Raw genomic sequence first — 18839 nt, 5'->3', positions numbered from 1 at the left:
CGTTCGGGATCCGATGAGTCGTATACTCTCGACATACATGAGCAAGTTCTGCGCTCTTGCTACGGGCAACGACTCCCGGTTGCAGCGTTCGTGGGAGAACTGGTATGGACGAGATATTGTTAAACGGTACAGAGGTATAAAGGTGAAAACTTTGAAGGGTGGAGAGCATTTGAATATTACACTGACCGAATTTATGAACTACATTGTCGACGTGGGGAGTGGCATAAAAATGACCCCAATAAATGATCACTGGCTACCGCAGAATGTCGTGTCTCACCCGTGCCAAATCGGGTATGACTTCATTGGTCATTTTGAAGATCTTTCTGTTGAAGGTCCGTACGTTCTAAAATGGCTGAAAGTTGACCACTTGGTCCAGTTCCCCAAATACCACGTCTCGAAAGCAGTGGAAAATCTTGTTAAATATTACAAGGAGGTACCACTTGGTGTAGTTCATAAAGTGACTGGATACTATGAAAAAGACTATAAACTATTTGGATACTCAGCAGATAATATTGCCAGTCAGCTAACAAAAGGCCTCTTTGGCAAATATGATCAGGAAAGAATTTCCCAGCATTAGTTTCAGAGCAAATCGGTTAGAATACTTTGGAATAAAAAAGAATCACTAAAATCGTCCGTCCGCTAGCTGTAATAACAGCGACCAATATGGATTCTGCTTGTTGAAAAATCGGTTTTGCTGTTTCTGTCGATGTACAAAGAAAAGAACCAAATGTTTGACTTTTTCAATAGGGCAAGTTTCCTATAAAATTGTTCTATAAAGTATGAATACAACACGGAGCCCCTAGAGGGACATCTAAAATGTTTTTTTTTATCTCGTGCGCACGAGAAAATAAGCCGTGCGCATGACATATTATCTCGTGCTCACGAAATAATTTGGGATTTCCTGGAAGCCATTTTTTAAGGAACGCCGTCACATCGCTGGCAAAGAGACTGCAGACTCAGTCACGTCGCTGGCAGAGACAGCAGATTTCAGTAAAGTGTGAGCCAAAAAAAAGCCTTTCATTAGATCATATCAATATGATGTATAGGTTTTGAAGAATATACCCGTCAGCACAGTTTTAATTAAAATGTATTTTGTCCTTTTTTATTTTGACATCGTAGTACAAGAAGTAGTCAGAGATGAATGGATTTTGCCGTGTGACATTTTATGTAATTTGAGTTCGAGTAGTGTAGTATTGATGAAATGAATATTTTTTCACGTTTTTGTACACTGCTCCACAATCCACATGCGCTGGGTATCACTCTTTTTTGTTTCCCCTAAAGAAATCTGACGTTCCTTAAAAATTGGAAAACGTGGGGGGGGGCACTGCAAAGGCTATATAATTTAACTCTCTCGATGCCAATCTACTTAATGACGTCATCAAGGTGTATTGCAACATGGGCATGCTGTTCAAGGAAACTGTTCGAGTATTGGTAGTAGAGCTTGGTGCTATTGTATCATTACGGCATCTGAAAGGATCATAAAGGAAGCAGGCCTAGTCAGGAGGAAAAGCTACAGCAATATTGCCGATGTAGTGGAATTCATTCGCACTCAGAGTCAAACCTCTGGAAAACTGCATAGATACAGACGGATGTTAGAGAAATGCCGGGTACATTATGCAGTGATGTCACCGCATAATATGACACCACTGCACTGATGATGTGACAATTTGCTTCAATACGCGTGCGATTATAAGCTAGTTCAAAAAGTGATTGGCTATTATTCGTGGAGAAGCACAAAGCAAAGTGACAAAGATGTGATGTGCACAAAACTCTAATTGAACACCTTTTAATAGTTTTGCTTTGTTTTTGTTTGGTTTGTTTGTGAGACTGATTAACCTGATTGACTATAGCTATTGTTTGTGTCACATAATCAAGGGGGCTGTGGCTACAGCTAGAATAATGCAGTTGCTGCACACGGACACACCTGCCGGCTGCAATATCACAACGTAACAAAGACCGCGCTCTTTGTTACCTCTAGCGAGCGATTGAGAGTTTATCCTTCGCTGTACAGCCACATGCCTACTTTATGATTATGACAATAAAGCCCCTTGACAGTTGAAATTGATTAATTAAAACCAGTGCTACTGAGTTGTCATTATGTTTTCGTATTTTATACACTATGTGAATAATGCGATTCAGCAAGCGAGATTACCTACTGAATTTGAACAATAAGTATGATAAAGATATACAAACTTCATACAATATAAAACTTAACATAAAGACTCGATAAATAAGAAAACTGTAATTTGAGTAAAGTAAAATGCATGTATGAATACAAATATATAGAACACTGAAACTGGGATAATGACATATTGGACTTACTGGGGATCATACACCGATAACTTACGACAAATAAAGAGAATAAGTGCTTATGAAGACAACACATGAAATATATCTTAGATTGCCAGGAATTCCACGTCCATACAGTTTGAAATGTATTAAATAGTTGATGCCAAAAAAAAATCAATTTCACTTGGACATTTGTTTAAGAATAAAATATAGTAGTTTAGTAATCGACGGTTCATGTGCAATGCACTTGGACCAAAGGGTATAAAGAGTATATAAAATAGTAAATTCCAATGATCAGCAACATCTTATTATTACCATTCGAATTTCCATATCCGCAAGATAATGAATATGTCGTGCCACGAGATAAAAAAGGATGTCACTTTAGGGGTTCCGTACGTTACAGTGACGGATATGAAAGATTTTTTTTCTGGAATCTTTAGTGCATTTTTGGATTCTGTGTCGCCGACAATATGGATTGTACCCAGTGAGATTTTAGGCCAGGTCGTTCTAAACACTTTTCTTCTTTGGAGTACAAGAAGATTTCCATCTCATAGACGGCACATGACAGCCACGGAATTCTCATTAAGGGCTGTGAACATTGCATCAAGATTTCTCTGTAGACCACTAACTCGAATAATCATCAAAGTCGCTTATCTGCCAGTTTTGTGTAGGTCGCTGACATCTTCGTTGTGTGTTATCACTCCACTCTAGGTAATAGGTCTTTTTCTGTGGCAGCTCCCAAGTTGTGGAATGCTTTGCTACTTTCCATTCGACAGGAACAAAGACTTAGTATTTTTAAATGTAAATTGAAAACTTTCCTCTTTTAGATGAGTATTTTAACCCTCCGCTGCACAGGACCGATTTTTTCATGTTAATGCTCGGACGCTGTCATATGAGTATCAGCTGAATTCACTGCACGGAGCCTACCTTTTACACCCATTGCACCAAGGTGATCGTTTTGAGATCGCTTCCGTTATAACCACAAAAATGTGACAACCCCAACACATGGAACTACTCAAACAGCTGCCTACAGCTCAGAGACACATAAGAGAGACCGACCATTGATAGAAGACAGGCCCAGGCTTTCCCAGGCTTTCCAAGGCTTGCCCAGGCACTTTCTTTGTCAATAAACCCTTATCAGCACGTGGTTTAGATATTTACATACAATCCCCATGGACGTGGCTGGAGGCGGGCTCTGGAAAAGAATGAAGCAGCTCAAGGGAAGTCCCCATGTTAAAGGTGAGTAAACTAGGCTGTTCAGCATCTACAGAAATGCAAATTAATAGGAGGTTTTTGCATTTGGCCGAAAAATCTTTTTTTAATTACGGAATTACAAAAGAAGGGATCATCATAGTAGCCATTCTGATTTAAATGTATAATTGTATTCTGGTCTTTTCTCCTTTTCGCATTCCTAGGGTCACTGTGTCAGGTAGTTAGAGCGGAAATTATGTAGGTAGGATTTGAGGCGTCTGTCCCCTGGAAAGGTTGAGACATCACCGATGTCCACAGGGTTTAGGCGTATTTAGTTAGTTATCCCGTTGACGGGACAGACGTATCCCCATACTCCGGTTTGGGCACTAGCATGGTGGCGTGTTTTTCTCTCTACTACATTTGTATAATTTGCTTTGGTTTTAAATAGTTTTGTGTGCTTGGATTTTAAATTGTTTCTGTGTATGTGTGTGTGAACTTTTTAAAAGTTTTTAGTGTAATGCGCCCTTGATCACTTTGGTGGAAAGGGTGCACCATAAATTCTAAATTATTATTTCAAATATTATTACTATTATTATCATTCTATTTAAACCTACTCCACTTTTAAAAGTTTTTGTTTTGCTTTTATAATTATGCGTTAAACCCAAATTCTCAAGTATAGGTTCTCATTGCGTCAGCATCCTGTTACATTTAATGAGTTTTATTTTATTGCAACGCAGGCCCCTCAAACATTTCATTGACAGCTAAAGGGGCTACCCTGATGAAACAACAAATAAACGATTGCAATTCTTGGGTGTAAAGTTCGTTCGTCGCCCAGCGCCTGACCAGAGCAATGGGCAGGGCTGATGGTTTTGCATTGTGATCAGCTACGTAGTGCAGGACCTGCGACCGCCAAGCGTTATTTAAATTATTTGGTTCGCCAATGGCAATACTGGCACGGGGAAAGTGTCCACTATATGAAAATAAGGAAATGGCCTTGTTACAATCACAGCGCAGTGATGTATCTTCTCACTAAGTATCACTGATCACGTGTCTTTTGGGGATTATACCACTTACAGATTTCCACGTCACTACCATTCAGGTTGCTTCTGAAATCAAGAAACTGTTTGCCCTTAAAGCACATAGTCCAGATGGTATATCTGCTCGAATGTTGAAATTATCCAGCCCCGCCGTAATACCAGCATTGACTCACTTTTGCAACTTTGTTCTAGCTTCAGGCTGTTTGCCCAAGGCTTGGAAGTGCACAATGTTGTACCTGTTCACAAACGAGGCGATAAGATTAATCTTCTTAATTACGGTATATACCTGTGTCTCTGACTCTCATAGTTTCTTGGAGAGGATTGTCGTCCCCCAGATCCTTGACCATTGTCTAGATAATGGCCTTATATCTTTCCAGCAACACGGTTTCATACCCGGGAGGTCCTGCACCGCAGCTCTCATATCCGGAACTTCAGACTGGCTGAAATCCTTGGATGCCAAAGTGCCTGCTATGGACCTAGTATCATTGGACTTCAGCCGTGCTTTCGATACCATATCTCACAAAGTTCTCATTTAAAAAACTCGAAACATGCTACAACATCTGTGGTGCGGCGCTTGACTGGATTAAGTCTTTTTTGACAAATCACTGGCAACGAGTTGTATTTAAGGGTTGCTCTTCCGATTGGTTGCCAGTCACTTCTTGTGTGCCACAAGGTTCAGTGCTGGCTCCTCTTTTTGTATGCGTTGTATGCCAATGATCTACGACTACACATCTCACCTAGCGTGATGCAATATGTCGATGATACGTTTCTCTTTACTAATGTCTACACTGGTCATCATAATGCTGTTCTTCAAAAGGACTTGGACACTATTTTTGAATGGGCTGAGTCCAACTGCCTACATTTAAATGCTAACAAAAGTAAAGTCATCTGTTTGACATGGGGCTGTTTGGGAATTCGTGAGCCCTCTTAAGCTTCTTGGCTGCTTATTCCAAAGTAATCTATCTTGGAATTTACACGTTCGAGACATCATCTCCAAGTGTACCAGACTGATTTGTCTGATCCGTCTTCTATCTGGTACTTGCCATTCTAGTGTACCTCTTTACCTGTATATGACCATTGTTTTGCCAATTGTGGACTACTTCTCACCTGTATGGTGGATTCACCGTAAAAACATATTGATTCAATGGAATCCATTCAGCGTCAAGCAAGTTGGAATTACATGGGGCAATCCTATCAAGATAGATTGCAGAGTTTGGGGCTGATGGATCTTTTTAATAGAAGGCTATTTTGCAATACTACTTTTATCGCCAAACTTTTAATGTCCAGTTCATCATATTTCATGTCTGGTTTTCTGAACTCATTGCAAGTTAATTCAAGGCATCCCGATAAACTTTTTATCACTTATTAAACCCCAGGACCGACGCTTACAAATATTTTGCGAATGTACTGTACGTTTGCCTAAACTATTTTCTGAACTTGATGTTGATATTAGGAACAGTTTAATTGTTGATGGTGTGGGTGCCTTTCGTTGACATTCATGCATGCAGTAATATGGGATTTCTTTTCGTACACTCTCATGTGGTTTGATCCATCCATTTTGTTCTGTCGTTCGTTCTTTGTTAATTTGTTTTTGATCCCCTGGTTCTTGTTTGCATCGTTTTTCAGATTGTATATCTATTTTTTGTACTTTACTTTTTCTATCGGGCGTGTCCATTTTATGTTTTTATTTTGGCATTTGTGTGGCCGTATTTTAGTGCAATTTGTATCACATTTTATCGTTTTTATTTTTTTATTTATTTTTATTTATTTATTTATTATAAAAAAGTTTTTGAACAAGTGTCCGGACAAACACATCGCATAGATGACAGTTATAAAAATAAATAAATAAATAAATAAATAAATAAATAGATAAATAAATGATTTATTAAAGTAATTGGTAAGAATTTACCACACAACTTAATATTTATTAGCTCATGTATGCTAGATTGTTGTCACAGAGCCCTAATAAACTGAGTAACCTTTTTCTACAATCCATCAACATTTTTGGAACAACAATCCGGGACAAATCCCAATGGAACATGTCTCCCCGTCGCCCCTGTCAATGTTGTTTCTCATTAGGTAATCTGGGTCGGATCTTGGTCCAGTAGGCCTAAATCACCGCAACATTGAAAGCGGGAGAGGGGGATCTTTTCACCGCGCTTCCCACAAGGTGTTCCAATAATTTGTCCAGTATTGTAGGCCTAGATGATTGTCATCATATATTCTGCTGCGTATGTAACTTGCAATGGACAAAGATTGTCACGTACGCCACGGCGAAGTACGTCGCGTAAGCGTGCAAAAATACGTTCACGTCTGGTACGAATTTATGGACTAAAACCTGTTGTTGCAGACTAATATTGATTAGGATACGATTAATTTATGAATATGGAAACGAACAACCACTTGGGCGACTCTACACAGAAAATACAATGATTTCAATACAATGTCAGGACTACATTGAACGAGTAAGAACACTCAGAGTTTGTAAGAAAGTACGCGGTGTGGAAACCTGATAGAACCCTAGACTTGACAAAGTCTGAGCACCACATTAGCACTAAAACCCTAAGAAAACAACACCGTGAAAAAAGCTAGGATTCGAGACCGTGAGTAAGGCTTTTGATTCCCTCAGCATCATGTCAAATGAGCTGGAAGCCGCATTCGATTTTGAGTTTGCCCTCCCCTCCACACAACCATCCGGATACGCTACTGCTATACTGGAAATTCCACTTGAATCTGTATACGATGAATATGAATCAATTACCTGCAACACATGACCTGTGTAACAATACGTATACCAAAGACGCGATGTAGTGCACATGTACTACGCGACGCAAAACGTACTACTAAAGTACTGTCCCCGTTGATAATGGCCGTGGTCGATGCATTAGAACAAGAAGCGAAGTACACCTGTGAAAGACTGATTATAGGAAGTTAGTAAAGACTGTCATATGAGACTGGTAGTGCTAAACTATGTAAAATATCCCTCTGTCTGTTGCGTAACATTTAAAAGATAACAATTGTTAACGCACTATTGAAGAGAAACTTGCCACAAGTGATATGCCAAAGTGACCAGGCACTGGCCACCCAACCCGAAACGTCTGGTCTGCATGCATTCCCATCGCTGTTAATAATTGAGGTTTTTACAGCAAAAATGCCACATTTCGAGGAGTGCCTTTATTAATATATGGCACCTAAGTTATTTGAAGGTTTCAGGCACAAAAAAACGGGAATAAGGGAGCTGAGTTGGTCTGTGATCAACAAAACCAAACAGACCAGGAGGGTAGAAGAGAAATCCAGGGAGTTAACCATCAACGGCATTTGCTTTTCACTTAGTGGTTGCCGTGGTCGGGCCTGCATTTACTTGCTAGAGTGTGTGCTTTGCAAATAGTGCAAACCCAAAAGGAGCTGATGACGGAGCGCGAATAAAGCAGTAGTGACTTTTCAATTTGGAGCGAAACCAACTTTTTTAATAGCAACATTGCATATATCTGCTTCACCTGGTCTCAATCACGAATCACGAACACAATCAATACCGGGGGGTAATATAGATAAACAGACGGAAAGGGTATTGGTAAATGCATTTACACACAATTTGCATAGAGGTTGAGTATAGACGGTGTCCAGAAAAACGTCTGACTGCAATGGACTCGTGGCTATGCTCGTTGCTTACATAATAAACTGATCTGGCATCACCTTTGGGAAAACTTTGGGCAAACTTTCGTCAGAAGGGGCGAAAGGACGCGTGGACTGAAATTGCAAACCGTAAACAGCACACAGGAGAGATATAACGACACAGGCCATCCAGTCTCAAGCGCTGCACCGCTGGCACTTACGTCAACGAGAGAATAATATTCTTGACTGAATGGTAAGCAGAAGCAGAAGATCGAATCACGCACACATATAGGCCTGACTCAGGCAACTGATTAAAGAAAATTAGTAGAGACGGACACAACATTAGACTAGTGCTAAACTATGTAAAGTATCCCTCTGTCTGTCGTGTAACATGTAAAAGAAATCAAAGTTTAAGAATATCCCAACGCTGTTAATAAACGAGTTGTTTACAGCAAAAATGCCACATTTCGAAGAGTCCCTATATTAATATATGGCACCTGAACTACATGAAAGTTTAAGGCACAAAACGACGGATATAACGGAGTCGAATTGGTCTCATGTTGACAACAGTATGCCCTCTCATGAGATTTGAAGTTGTTAAAGGTGAAGGTGGCAACTTAGGTAATTGTTTTGTGGTCGTACCATGTGAAATTATTCAAAGTAGCCCCCGGTTCTTTGCACAACCACACATGTAAACGAGATATTTCGCCTGGTACGACTGCAAACCTATGACCTCTGTATATTATCTCCCACTCGAGTGGTGGTTCTGGTATGATCTTACTTCCTTACGTCGAGTTTGTTTTCATTTGCCTCCAGCAGGGAGTGACGATGTTTGCCTCACGACGTGTTCTCCTTTTCCTTTGTGGACTATCCTTTTCCTCCCTGTTAGTGTCTTTATTCCTGGCCAGAATTACTGTTCGTAATAATCTGCACTTCACGGTACGAACTCATGGTATGTGGTCTTATTGAAAGTTATTGACATCTATAAAACTCAGACCGGATAGGTCTTTAGATATCATTCTTATTTATGGGTTAAGCAAGCCCTGCTGCGTCTGATGTTGACGGTATCTGTGAAACCCCATTGGTGTCACTTCCAATGATGCGTGTTTCGACAGGAGGCATATGTCTTTCAGTAAGTTGCCGAAGCAAGATAATAACTTGCCAAAGCAAGAGAGTAACTTGCCGAAGCAAGATAATAATTGTTAAATGTATGATGACCAATTGCAGCACTTGCCGTCAGGACACGGTGAGTTAAGTATATATTTTTTCGCCGTTTTACTATGGCTAATCCTGTTTTACAGGTACAATGGCACTTGGTTGTACAGTAAAAAAGGGTGAAAAAAATAGATACTCAACTCTCCATGCGCGTGCGAGATGTCCTGAAAGTGGCAAGTACCCTTGTGCTCGCCAGTATGTTTTGACAACGACCATACTTTTAAACGACATTTTTTCTTGCTTCGGCAACTTACTGAAAGACATATGCCTCCTTGCGAAACACACATCACAAAGGGAAAGTGACGATAATGGGGCTTCATACGTATCTGTTGCTTAGCGTGACTCTTACAAATCTTACTGTACATTACTACACAGTTTTATTTGGCATAGGTCCAATTTTCGATATACTTCACTTCCAAAGACTACATTATTGAAGGTTGCCATATTATTGCAATCAAGGGATTAGTTGTTCATCCAAATCAAGTCTCAAATTTAGTTGCCTATTTTATACCACTGTTGAAAAAGTCTCTGGACAAAGAGGAAGAGAAACTCCTTCGTTATGGGCAAACTTGAAATTCATTGGTAAAGTTATCGATAGAATATTTTTGTTCTCAAATACTTAGGTCTATTGTCAGTCATTTCCTCCAATGCCCCGCAAGATGCGTCCCAGTTTGCCTATGGAACATCGTGGCAATCAATTTAGTCAATGACTATGCACTCGAGTGCGACTCTCGAGTCACGGTTTTTGGCGACTTGAATCGACTCGAGTCACTGCAAGCAAATGATTCAAATCTACTCGACTCGAGTCCCTCATCAGAAGACCCGACTCGAGTGAAAGTTAAGACTCGAGTCCTACAAAATAAAAGCAAACTTCTTTGCGAAGAAAAAATGTGGAGTGACTTACAGAGCCGGTTTATAATGTTCATGTCATGTGTCACTTTAATCAAGAGCAAGATGCGTTGTGACCACATGTAGAAACCGATAGTTAAATTTCAAAATGCCGCAAAATGACTTTCTCTCATCTTTCATTTATCGTATACATGTTCAAATATTGGTGACTTGAATTGACTCGAACTCGATACTTTACTCAACTTGACTCAACTTTTTGTCCTTAAGGAGTCGACTCGGGTCAAGTCACTACTTGACAACGACTTGACACCAGCCACAAAAATTAGTGACTATCGTTGCAACTCTGTCACAGAGTAAGCAATAGTCTGGCGGCCTTCGTCTGCGTCGAAAATATCCTGATTGCGGGGAAGACAGTAGAAATAACAGCACTGGTCTTGCCGGACTTGTGTGGCGTGTTCGACGATGCCGATCATGCTATCGTGCGTCATAGGCATTGGTGGGACGGCTTTGGAATGGTGTAAATCCTCCTTGGAAACGAAAACAATGAACATATATCAGGGGTTCATTTTTGGAAACATTAGCTCTCAATTTTACCTCATCACGGTTCGGGGCTGGGTTACAGTGGTTCACCATCCACACTTCTCCCAGTTTGCATCCATTTTCACGATAATAGGGAGCTATACCTACCATTTAAAACTATTCAGCACATTGTTTATGCAACCTCACTAGCATTTGATTATGTAAGGGAAATCCGTTACTGGATGAAAGTGAATTTTTTTTTTCAAATCAGATGATGATAAAACTGATTTTATTTATTTATTTATTGAAACCATTTCTCGCAAAATCACAAGACTGGTTGGATTATTAAAAAAAATAATAGGATCTTTAATTAAATATAAATGGGTAAAAAGACGATTACAAACATCTATGCACAAATTTAAACTAATATTGAGATTCACTGAAAATAAACATAAAACATGCTAGAATGATATGAAACTATAAAAATATACAATTACTGGAGATTATACACACACCAAGGTAAAAAAAACCCACTTTTATATGCGGTAGTTACAGGGCCATGCACAACTTTACGTAGTATCAATGTAACTACAACCTGGTACCCGAGGTCACACAATGAACGCCGTATAAATGACAATGTCAACAGCAGGGAAGATCAGAGAAATGCATCCCCATGGGGTACATCGATTATGTACTTCTGACTAGTGTCCATGTGTTCATGTGGCAAATCACATGATCGATACTACATGTAGACAAATAACAGTTGACAATCCATTTACGTGGTATTAATCATCGTTAATGTCTCCGGTCTTTTAAACCGGCATTTATTGGCTGTACAGAGATCGTACACGCATTTTGATTAAATGTTTTGGCCATTTCATTCATTGTTGGAATTCTTAATCTAGGATTAAGTGTGAAAATTGAACTCATTCTAAATTCCTCCAGTGAAATTGAATATTCCCTGTGAAACAAATTCGCGAGTTGGTTTTAAAAGAGCATAATACATTGTACAGAACAATATTTGCCTTGTTTAGTTCAATAGTTGAATTAATGTAAAAGTGTTCCTGGCTTATGGTTGTAGTTGCTTATCCTAATTATTTCTATTTGAATGTGCACACTTTTCAATTTGATTATCGAGTTTGAGAAACGATACAGAACTTTCTTCATAGGTCGTGGAGAGCATTAAGGTTTACTCTAAAACGAATGACACAGGAACTACTACTTTGGTGACAGTTTGTTTCTAATTGAAGGAGGAAATTTGTATTTATATTATTGTATCGTAGATCCGCGCAATTCACAAGAGACGATTGGGCACATTTCGCTTTCCCAAGGAATGCGAATGGTAAGTTTACTTCTAGGGTTTGGTATTACCTTATCCGAAGCCCCTATAACTGCGTTAACTATTTACACGGGAGGACACAGATTGACACAAATGTGTAATTAAAAAGATTGAACCGAATGGACCAGTCCAAAATAACCAATACGTACATATACGTATATATTTTCTTGAAGTATTTTCAACACGGAAGAAACACAGAGACGTCACGGTCTAAAGAAATACATTTTTTAACCCTAAAAGAGCCGTTATTTTTGCCCATCTCACATCCAGGGCAGATTCCGCCTCCTAAGAAATGGGCTGTGCCGAACTCGATTTTTTTTAAATGTAGCATGCATCCTTATCACTACAAGTGGGAAGTTTGAACGGAACCAGACATATAGTTTCGTTGTTACAATTTACTTGATGTTCAAGGCAGCATTCGTGCTAGCCCGCGTGCATTGAGCAACCGCAAGTATTGGGGGGGGGGCGATCCAGCACGCGTTGACCTTTGACCCAGAAAAAGGAAAAGGTCATGAATATTCACAAGTATAATAATATAATGATGATAAGAATAGGAAGGAAAATGCGTGAAAAACTTATGGCACAAGATGACCTTTTGTAAGGGATAGGACTATAGCATAGGGTCAGAAATGCTAAATTTGAAATCAGAGGCATTGCATGTACTCATTCTCTTTGGAACCCTTTTTCTCTACTGACTGCTATCTTTTAAACATGCTCCTCTTCGTCATGAAACAGTCGGGCAAATTTTTCAGCATGTTTAGGCAAACTCTATTCAAGGCTTCGTTGACTTTCTTGCCTTTATCAAGTTTTCCATCGAGATTATCCACAATGTCCTTGTGAGTTTGGTTATCCCTCAAATATAGGTAACTTGACAGGAACTCCTTATAGTTGTCAAAAAAGTCTTGCTTGACTGCCTAGAGGGTCTTTCTGATTGCCTTCTGCCTGGCTTCCTCTGCGTCCATGCCTTTGTTGACACATTTGTCACATTTTCTTCCCTTGTCTCCATATTTGTTTCTCTGGCTTCAGCCCGCCAATCTTGGTAGGTGACATTGTCTTCCAATTCTGAACTGTCTTCATCCGAGGTTTCGTCATCAACCCCCTCAACAGGTTCCAAGCTATCGTCAACTGCATTCATGTCTGATTCCTCCTCAGCGTGGATATTTCAACGCGCCTCCTTAGATTAGACATCCATACAAAACATTTGCCACACTGGTGATAAGCATAGGGCTTGACCGCAGAAATGCCATTCATGTTGACCCTGGGAAGGAAGACCTTTAAATATAACGAAACAATTGAAATCGTTCAATACATATTAAATATACACGTGTTTATGTATTTCACTGCTTGTGATTTGTGTATTTCAGGGTGTATTTTAATGCTTTTTGCTCTTTTCAGTGTTTAAATTGCTCTTTTATTGTTCGATTGCTCTTTTTTTGCTCTTTTACTCTTTCCATTGTTTCATGACTGACTGTTTCATGACGAAGAGGAGCATGCCTAAAAGATAGCAGTCAGCGACAAATGGTTCCAAAAAGAATGAGTACACGTAATGTTTTTGATTTTAATTTAACAACCTTCGGGTAATCACCCTTGTAGTAACTTTAAAATTAGTAATATAATTATTGTAAAAAATTCATTGATGAACAACGGGAAATAAAACATTACCATGCAGTACCAGCCTAAAAGAAACCAGTATGTGAAATCCACTGAATTTGTTTTGTGTTCTTACTTACTGGTATGACTATCGAATAATAATTCTTCAGTTGGATACTGGCTAGGAACTTCTGCACTATATTCCACAGCACGACGAATAAATTTACCCCTTTGCTACGTGCTACAATCCCCAAATGACGTCACGCCGACCCCAACAATTGTTAATTTGTATATAATGATGTATTTGACATTTAAATTCCACAATAAAGAACAACAGTAATGCTCCGCTCTGTTTAAAATTTTAAAATTGTATACATGTACAGGGTAACCGACGTAAAACACCAATTAAAAAGATTTTAAAAATCAGCCAGAGCCAAAACCATATACATTTACGGGATAACGGATCGAAAAACATTCTAGTTCAAAGGATTAAGAAATTCAGCTAGGGACAACAGGGTCTTCTTCCTGTATCGATCAGACCTCGGTAGCCATAGTAAGCCCAACGCAAGACCGTTAGCACGTGGGCAACCTCTCTCCTTTAGTTTCCAAGGATTAAATCAGACCAACCCTTACTTCCAACGTACACAATAGGATCATTAACACAATAGTCCGCTGACACAGCCATTAATGTTCATCCCATACTAAAGGTCCCACTAGACTTTCTGACCCTATGCTATAGTCCTATCCCTTACAAAAGGTCATCTTGTGCCATAAATTTTAACGCATTTTCACTCCTATTCATATCAATATCATATATTGTTATACTTGAGAATATTCATGACCTTATTCCTTTTCTAGGTCAAAGGTCAAAGTGTGCTGGATAGTCCCCAACCCACTACTACCAATGGAAAAAAAAAGTTTTTGGCTGACCCGTTTGGGAAAAAATGTGCGCTGGGCAAGAATGACATGTCCATTTTTCGCACAGTTGGTGTAAAACTGACCGTAAAGAGTTACTTTTAAAAAAATCTGTAAGGCTAAGCTCCTGAAAAACAATGGACTGAGGCAATATCGACAAAGATGTTGAGGGGGCGGATTCCTGTCCCCGTCCTGTTTGGGTTAAAGAGTTGATTGGGCAATCTTCAAGTGGATTGTTAAAATTATCTTAAAGTCTTATGGTGAATGGCACAAAGTTAATTTATAACGTCCATTGTTTGGAAAATGAGCGTACTTTGAAAGTCCTTTGTAGCACAGACGCTGATGAGGTGTGTGGTGGGATGGGTGTGGGTGTGTAGGGGGGTGAAGTTCTATTGGTCGGATTGTTCTGTAGCCGTTACGCGGCAAAAAACATTTATGATGACTGTTTCTCGCCCTTAAGATGCCTACGTTTAAAAATGATACTCCTGCCACCCTGAAAGAAATCATGGATAGGGAGCAAGAGAGGAGACTGACTCTTCTACGTGATGGCTGCAACCATTTCAACAAATCTCACCGGAAACTCGCGGACTACAGTCACATGCTTGTAAATGACGCACACAGAATCCTCTTCAACTTCATCCCCAAAGTGTCCTGCTCAACGTGGAGAAGTGTTTTTTGGAATCTGTATATGCATAACAAGACAGGGCATTTCCAGCTGGACGCTTACTCAGCAGAAGAAAAGAGCACCCGAATTGCTAATTACCGCAAAGTTCTTTTTGTTCGGGATCCGATGAGCCGTATTCTCTCGGCGTACATGAGCAAGTTCTGCGCTCTTGTTACAGACAACAACCCCCAGGTGCAGCGCTTGTGGGAGAACTGGTATGGACGAGATATTGTTAAACGGTACAGAGGTATAAAGGTGAAAAAATTGAAGGATGGAGAGTATTTAAACATTACACTGACCGAATTTATGAACTACATTGTCGACTTGGGGAGTGACATAAAAATGAACGAAATAAATGATCATTGGTTACCGCAGCATATCGTGTCTCACCCATGCCAAATCGAGTATGACTTCATTGGTCATTTTGGAAATCTTTCTGTTGAAGGTCCGTACGCTCTAAACTGGCTGAAAGTTGACCACTTGGTCCAGTTCCCCGAATACCACATCTCAAAAGCAGTGGAAAATCTTGTTGAATATTACAAGGAGGTACCACTTAGTGTAGTACATAAGGTGACTAGATACTATGAAAAAGATTATAAACTATTTGGGTACTCAGCAGACAATATTGCCAATCAGCTAACAAAAGGCCTCTTTGGCAAATATGATGAGGAATAAATTTCCCGGCATTAATTTCAGAGCAAATCAGTTCGAATACTTTGGGTTAAAAAAGAATTACTAACAACTTCTGCCCGTTGCACGGTGACCTTTACGTATTCTGCTAGTTGAGAAATCGGTTCTGCTCAATGTACAAGGAAAAGAGCCCAATGACTGACTTTTCCATTAGGTCAAGTTTCCTAAATTATTCCATGAAGTACGAATACATTGAATCTTTAGTGCCTTTTTGGATCCTGTGTCGCTGACAATATTGAGTGTACTCAATGGGATTTCAGGCAAGGTCGTTCTAAACGCTTTTCTTCTTTGGAGTAAAAGCAGACTTTTTAGATGGCACACGACGAATATGGAATTCTCTCTGAACACACTGTGAAATTTCATCAACAATCCTCTGTTGACCACTAACTCGAATAACATCACAGTTGGGGGGAGCGGGTTAGCGTAGCGGTTCTTTCCTCGTTTTGCACCAATGAGGCCCGGGTTCGAGTCCCGGCTTGGCCCAGGCTTTAAGTGCATTTGGTTTCCGGTCCATACTTGCTCTCGCAGGTTTTCTCCGGGTACTTCGGTTTCCTCCTGCCTCTAAAACTGGACCTTCTTCCTAACTCCGTAATGTGATGCTGATTAATAAAGTGTATGAATAAACGTACAGTTATTGGCGCAAATAGCCTGAGTTGCTGAAAGCGTCATTAAAACAAAACAACAACAACATCACAGTTGGATATCATAGAATTTTGTGTAGGTGGCTTGATATCTTTGCTGTGTGTTATTAGTCATTCTATTTTGTTTTTCTTATGATTATGCTTTTAACCCGAAATTCTTAAGTAGGCTCTCATTGCATCCTGTTATATTTAATGTGTTTTATTTTTATTGCAACTCATTAGCACCCTCATGAAGAACATTTCACTGACAGCTAAAAGGGCTATCCTGAAGAAATGACAAATATACGGTTGCAATTCTTCGGTGAAATCAAACGTTCGCTCATCGTTCAAAGGGCTGATGGCTTTGCATTGTGATCGGCTTCATTGTGCAGGACCTGCGACCGTATAAGCGTTATTTAGATAATTATGTTCGCAAATGGCAATACTTTGACACGGAAAGTGTGTCTGCTATATGAAAAAATATTGCCTTGTTGCAATCACGTCGTGGTAATTTATTTTCTCACTATAAGTATAACTGATTAAGTGTCTTTTGGGGATATTCTTCAAATCGTTGGTTATCTTGATCAATTTTGGACGAAGGAATACAGTATGGTGAGAGGAAGAAAAAAATACCGATTTGATAACTGCCCGTCGTTATCTGTGACCCCATGTGACGTATTTCCTTCACTAAAATCTGTGCAAGGCCATCAGACCTTCCTAGCGCCCTGTTCGAGCGCTGAGCGACGAACGAAGGGTGTAACATTTCATGCTTTATTGAAGTAATTTTTAATAATTCACTACGCAATTTAAATATTTATCAGCCAGTGTATGCTAGGATGTTGTAACAGAGTCCTAATAAACTAAGTAACCTTATCCACCATCCGTCAACTATTTTTTGAATTAGGCCTACCTGATTGTTATCATATAATCATTCTGCTAAATTACGTGGTTCAATGTTCCAGAATAAGATGATATTGTTACGATCCCAGTTGATCCAAATTCTTTTGTGCCTCCCCGAAAAAAGGATACGTGTGCACCCTAAACACGTCCGCGTCAGATTGACCCCGAATTTGGTCCCATTCGGTATGACCCTTTTCGGGGTCAAAATATGACCATCTTTCGGGTCATATTTGTCCTTTTCTGGGTCATAATTTGACCCGGAAAAGGGTTATACCGAATTGGACCCAATTCTGGGTCAATCTGACCCGGACGTCTTTAGAGTGTGGAATTAACGCACATTTGAAAAACCTATAAAAGACTCCATAGTCATTTGTTTTGTTCTCAGTCAGTGCCTATGTGCTCTTAGCATGTGCGTTCCAAAATAGCCAGCATTGGGTCAGCACCTCCGTGTCGTCTTCTCCTCTTCATCACCGGACCTTGTCCGAGGCTGACACTGCTGTGGGACCGGGGACCTGGAGTATCGTGGCTCCACGCAGAAGCCGAATCTGGAGGATCGACAACGACCTACGTCTGAGGTTGTTTGGGTGCGGGGTGTGGAGGTGCTGGGCCCGATGACTGTGCTCCTTTAGCCATGGCAGTGACTGGGCGGGGCCTCATTTTTTTGTCCTTGTCTTGGGCTCCTTAAGGTAATTATGCTAGGCCGAATATAATTTGCTTTTTTGTGCATTAACATCAGCTTTACCGGGTAGCTATTTTTTTGTGTAATTGTGCTTGGCTGTGCTAATGTAAATATGTTTGCTTTATGCTTTTGCTCGTCCAAATTCATGGTGTTTTTGTATGAGTTGCAAAAAAACCCCACTAGATTTACTTTGCTTTAAGTAATTGCTTTGCGATCTAAGTTTATAATTAAATGTTATTTCAAATTAGTTCCTTTGCCGTCATTTGCCCATATTTTATTTTCCTTGTTCCCGTCTTTTGATTTTTTTCTGTCGTGCGTTCTCTGTACGAAACAGAATCTTAAGGGAGGATAAAGAAGGCGACACCCTAAAAGTTGCCGAAGAGGGATCCACACTGAAATTCAAATCTTGACAACACTGTACCTTTCATTATTGGAAGAGTGTAATTGATAACTACAACATTCCAATCCATTCCAGCGTAGTGCATTTTGTTATTCATCTTAATACAGTTGTCTTCGTCGGTGGACCTTTATACAAGTATTGTATGTGTATTTTGCTACGTGATGCGCCATCGTAGCGTTTTAGTCAAGAAGCATACGCAGAAACATTCTGTACAGTAGAGTTAATGGTTTTGTTATCTCCTTAATACGAACAGCAAAAAGCAACATCTTTGAAATGGCCCAATGGTTAAAGTCGCTGTTTTCACATCGCACTGGTGGCTTTTTATTTTCC

General features: G+C 39.8%; 1 protein-coding gene across 1 annotated transcript; it reads left to right on the top strand.

Moving 5' to 3' along the window:
- The first annotated feature begins 8141 nt into the window (after window positions 1-8141).
- LOC147796300 (carbohydrate sulfotransferase 14-like) lies at window positions 8142-16674 on the top strand. The gene is made up of 4 exons (XM_087148334.1): window positions 8142-8382; window positions 8946-9081; window positions 11996-12054; window positions 15017-16674. Exons 1-4 carry the CDS (start codon window positions 8380-8382, stop codon window positions 15893-15895), a joined length of 1077 nt encoding a protein of 358 aa, XP_087004460.1. The 5' UTR covers window positions 8142-8379; the 3' UTR covers window positions 15896-16674.
- The last annotated feature ends 2165 nt before the right edge of the window (window positions 16675-18839 follow it).

Source organism: Acanthaster planci, linkage group LG17 (genome assembly GCF_054643075.1).
Source record: "Acanthaster planci isolate LZ-2023a linkage group LG17, COTS_SCS, whole genome shotgun sequence".
Lineage (NCBI taxonomy): Eukaryota > Metazoa > Echinodermata > Asteroidea > Valvatida > Acanthasteridae > Acanthaster > Acanthaster planci.
This window is presented reverse-complemented; position numbering and strand designations above follow the sequence as displayed.